The following is a 5169-nucleotide window of genomic DNA, read 5'->3' as shown; positions in this document are numbered from 1 at the left end:
GAAGTAACTTGCCCCCTGAAGTTGATCGAATAGATCATAAATTCTCGGTAACGGATACCGATTCTTTATAGTCACCTTGTTTAACTCCCTGTAGTCAATGCACATTCGCATGGTCCCATCCTTCTTCTTAACGAACAGTACTGGTGCACCCCACGGTGAGGTACTGGGCCGAATAAAACCCGTCAAGCAAATATTGCAACTGAGCCATCAACTCCTTCATTTCGGTTGGTGCTAACCGATAGGGCGCACGAGCTATCGGTGCTACCTATGGGGTAAGATCGATTCGAAACCCCACTTGCCTATCCGGTGGCAAGCTAGTTAGGTCATCAGGGAATACATCTTGGAACTTGCGTACAATTGGTATATGTGTTATTTCAGGCTTGTCCTGCTTGGCATCGAGAACATATGCCCAATAACTTTGACACCCTTTCTTTAGATAACGAGTTTCCTTAGTCACTGATATCAAAATAGAGTCCTTAACTCACCGATCACCATAAATCTTTACCATTCCTTTTTCTGGCACCCAAACTTGAACAATCCTATTTTCACAATCTATGATAGCTTGGTTTGCCGACAACCAATCCATCCCTTTAACGATATCAAAATCACCTAGGGCTATAGGTAATAATTTTAATGGTACCACACCACCTTCTATTTCGATAGAGCAATCATCATATTCCTCTCTTACTACTACCCAATGATCGTCAGCAGTTTCAATTTCTAAGGCATGTTCTAGAGTCTTTGCATTTCTACCTAGGTTTTTGCAAAAAGTAGTAGACACAAAAGATCTATTTGCACCAGAATCAAATAACACCCTAGCATGAATTGAGTTTACTAGGAAAGTACCTGTCACCACATTCGGGGTCTCCTGAGCCGTCATGCGAAAAGCTCTAGCTTTTGGTTTACCAATGTCAGCCTTTTTATCCGCCGACCGATTGTATGTTATCCTGCCTTGATTGTTGTTACCTTTACCCTGGGGACATTCCGACTTAATGTGGTTAGGGGATCCACACCCATAACATACCCTTCCTGTCTTGCATTCTGTGGCTATGTGCCCTGGCTTCCCACACTTGTAGCAAACTTTCTGATTCATGTTACACTCCCCCTTATGATAACGGTTGCATTTCGGACATTGCTTTACTCCAGAGCTTTGATCAACCTTATGTTCTTGCCCTGAAGTCTTGCCTTTCTTCGAATCATTATTCGTACCATCCCATTTTCTTTTCCCTAAAGGCTTGTCTTCACCTTGACGATTCTTCTCACGTTCGCGGCCTTCTGCAGCATCTATAGCCGACTGGAAAGTACCTGGTTTCTGAATTTGCACAAATTCGCGGATAGCTGTTCTCAATCCCCATATATAGTGTTCCACCCTTCTTTCTTCTGTAGAAACGTAAAATTCGGCAAACCTGGCTTTCTCCGTGAACTTAGTGGTGTACTCCCTCATAGTCATGTTCCCCTGTTCCAACCTCAAGAATTCTTCCTCTAACTGCTTAACCGTTGTTTGCGGGCAAAACTTTTCTTTAAAGATTATTAGAAACTCATCCCATGACATCCTCTTGGCCGCCTTACGCCCCCTAACTTCCTTCACCATGCCCCACCAATGTATTTCCTCCCCATTTAACATTGTCGTAGCATAAATCACCTTGTCCTCATCCGCACACTTGCTAGTATCAAATGTTCCCTCAATCTCCATAATCCATGTTGATGACAAAACAAGGTCAATTTCTCTGTTAAATATGGGTGGCTTACAATTCATGAACGTCTTGTAACTACAACCTCGCCGATCGTGGTTGTCATGATGCCTTGAGGGTTGTGTAATACTTGGTTCCTGATTCATAATTGGTGTACTGTACTCATAGTCTTCTTCACCTCCACCCAAGTTACCATCAAACTCACCCATTATAGCTTCTCGTGCCTGAGCAACTACATCGGGGCAAAGTGGATCGAATTGCCCGAGCAATCTCATTAGCCAACTCTTCTCTGGTGATCGTGTTTGCCGCACGACCCCTTCCGCGACCTCGACCTCGACCGCGGTGGGATCCGGAGCTGCCATGGGCCGATTGTACAGGTATCGGTGCTGTAACGGCTCCTCGGCCTCTTCTTCTACCCCTACCTCTTCCTTGGCCCCGTCCACGACTAGCGTTTGGGATCAGTGGGGTTTCTGGTACATCTCCTGCTGCTCTAACAAAAGCTCCAATTGGGATGCGTTCTTCCTCCGGGGTGACCCTAGTAAACCTCCTAGATCTTTGTGAAGACATATTAACTACATATTTATGTTTATAACACAATAAGTATAACAAACATAAATTTTATTCCAAATTATCAAAACTTCAAAAAGAGACACATGTCTTGTTCACATCAAGTCACTAAAGCCAACAACCAAGAGAAAATAAAAAAACAAATTATTGCACTCCTACTTTCTACTTTTTAAAAACGATGTCATCATATTTCAATATTCGCTTTCCCTCCTTCAACTACTTCCTTATCTTTTTAGCTTTTCAATCTCCGGGACCACTTTGAATGACTAGCACCTCGGCCTGAGGTGGGTCTCTTCCAACCACCATATCTAGAAATCCGTAAGTCGCGGCCTTGGCTTGTTTTGTCCGAGCCACAAACCCTTCCCACAACTTAGTGATAGTGGGTTTACTTAGTTCCAACACCTCCTATTCCAACCTTCGTATCTTGCGCTTACTTTTCTCAGCAGCCTCAACCCGTATTTGGTTCTCCTGAATGATCCTTGACCTATGCTCATCTATCTCTTCAATCTTTCTTTTCAAACTGTGAATCTCGAGTTGTGCCTGTGGCATTTCATCTTTATAAAGTCGCTCCTAATAGGTACCAGGACTAGTTGGTGTGTACTCCACATAGGGCATATGGAACATTTCATATCTTTGTTCCACATGGTACTCCACGTGATTTCCCTCGGGTTCCTCCTCGGGGTCTTCTTCGGGTTCCTCATCAGGGTCTTCCTCGGGCTCCTCCTCAGGATCTTCGTTGGGCTCCACCTCAGATTCCACATCCTCTTCTTCTTCATCCCGCTCAGAGAGGTTGAGTGGGGTCGTTGGTTCCAAACTGCCTTCCGAATCAGATAGCTATAACTCGGCCTTCAACTTCTCGTGAGGAAGCAACCCACTAGTACCCTCAACCGACACCCCACCATCGACAATTACCTTTCCACGATCCATAGTGCCTACAAACGAGACGCATTCAAGATTAGGCGATGTACCGCTCCTCCCGTTTAAGCTTAGGCGTTTAAACAACGACTAATCAGCTTAAACAACGCTCTGATACCAACTTGTAAAACCCCAATTTTCAAATATCGATTAAATGAAAAATCATCGTTCCAACATCTCCCAAGACCAATTCTGAACTTACTTATAGACTAAACTACAACGGAAGCAAAATAAAATAAAATAAAGTCTTCAATTGAACAACTTCGGGTGTTACGTCTTTGCGGAATTCTTCTGTCATCTTCTAGATCAATCCTTCTCCTTGGACTTTTCTCTGTCACTTGCTAAATAGTTTCCTGGGTTGCACACATTTAAGTTTCTAAAGGGTAAGCCTAGGGCCTAGTGAGTTCGTGTTGCACATACATGTCCATCACTTAATAAAAACAAATAGTTTTATCATATATGTTCAATAAATCATACAACAAAACATATCATCTGATAACATAATTTAGGGGAAAGATTAATTATCCAGAGAAAGAACTAAATGTTCATTTCCCTTCTCCTTGAGACAACTCATCATCCATTGTACTCAAGTATTTTAAATATCCAAAGAAATGAGTATAAATCTCAATTCCCATCCCCGCCGATCACACACATCCGTCATGCTCATGACGATTAAGCACCCCACCCGTTCCCACTAAACATGTCACCTAAAAAAAACACACCCAGTAGATAACAAATTCAAAATTAACATTTACACGCAACCATATTTATCATAAAACATATTGTCAATAAATAAATAAATAAATAATTCATAATAAACCACATGATAAACATTTATGTGCGAGCAACCACAGAACACGAAAAAACTCACCTTGTAACCGACAAATCATATACGAAGCTTTGTTGCTAACCTGCACCCTATATTCCACCAACAAAATTTCTAAGACAACCCTCCTAGAAAAAATATATTACGTGTTCATTTTGGTTCAACTATCTACGTGTCTCATTCGGCCAATTAGTAACCATTCAACTACATTAATTAAAACTTTCGTAACAATCTTCGTAAAAATATTTCATCTTTCTATTTTTACGGCGTCATTTCCGTATTAAAAAGGTTTTACCCTTAAAGTAATACTCAAATGTCCAAACAAATAAACCTTTAAAATACCAAAAGTAATTATCATAAATAAATAAATAATACAAACGATAACATTAACTAGCAAATTCAAAATAACAGGGACTATTTGTGTAGTTTATGTTTCAATTTAGAAATAATGGAAACTTCATATCATAAAAACTGTTGGGACCATTTTCGTAATTTTATTTATCGTATAAAATATGTAACTCATTTGTTACACATTTTTCATAGCAGAACATAGAAACTGTCAACTTATAAACAATTGAGGTACTATTTGTGTAAGTACTATTTACTTCAAAAGAAAAGGACACATTTCTAAAACGAATTATACGGAACAAGAGATGGTGGGTACTGCCCACCTCCATCAACCAATCAGGCTACAACATACTTTCATTTTAAATCTTTAAATAAAATAATTTAAAATATTAGAAATCACCACTATCCACAAAAACTTCGGACCCGATTTTTCTATCTTTTTCACCCAAAATTCCCCATTACTTTCTGTCAGTATGTTTTTTTTAATACTCCGATTTATCAGTTAATTCTTTATTTTCATTATTTGTAACATAATTACAACAAACAACATAATTCTCAATCATTTTATAACAAAATGTATCAACTCAACTTTCATTAAATCCGTTTATTTATTTATTTTTGGCCAAGAGAGAGACAATTTTGTTGAACCAAAACATGTAGAACATGAATGTAATCTTACTCAAACAACGAATTTTATCTTAAATCGGAGAGACATACCTTAATTGTTCAAACTACTAAAAATAACTTCACAACTTCCTTCAACGAATTCTCCCTTGTTTCTCCACCTTTCTTCACAATTTTTGTGGCATTCCAATCTATTTC

General features: G+C 39.5%; 1 protein-coding gene across 1 annotated transcript; it reads right to left on the bottom strand.

The window, feature by feature from the left end:
* Positions 1–481: 481 nt before the first annotated feature.
* LOC145130738 (uncharacterized) lies at positions 482–2053 on the bottom strand. The gene has a single exon (XM_079065510.1). The coding sequence runs from the start codon at positions 2051–2053 to the stop codon at positions 482–484; it is 1572 nt and encodes a 523-aa protein (XP_078921636.1).
* Positions 2054–5169: the final 3116 nt, after the last annotated feature.

Source organism: Lactuca virosa, chromosome 8, assembly GCF_052849685.1.
Source record: "Lactuca virosa cultivar CGN04683 chromosome 8, Lactuca_virosa_CGN04683_v6, whole genome shotgun sequence".
NCBI lineage: Eukaryota > Viridiplantae > Streptophyta > Magnoliopsida > Asterales > Asteraceae > Lactuca > Lactuca virosa.
This window is presented reverse-complemented; position numbering and strand designations above follow the sequence as displayed.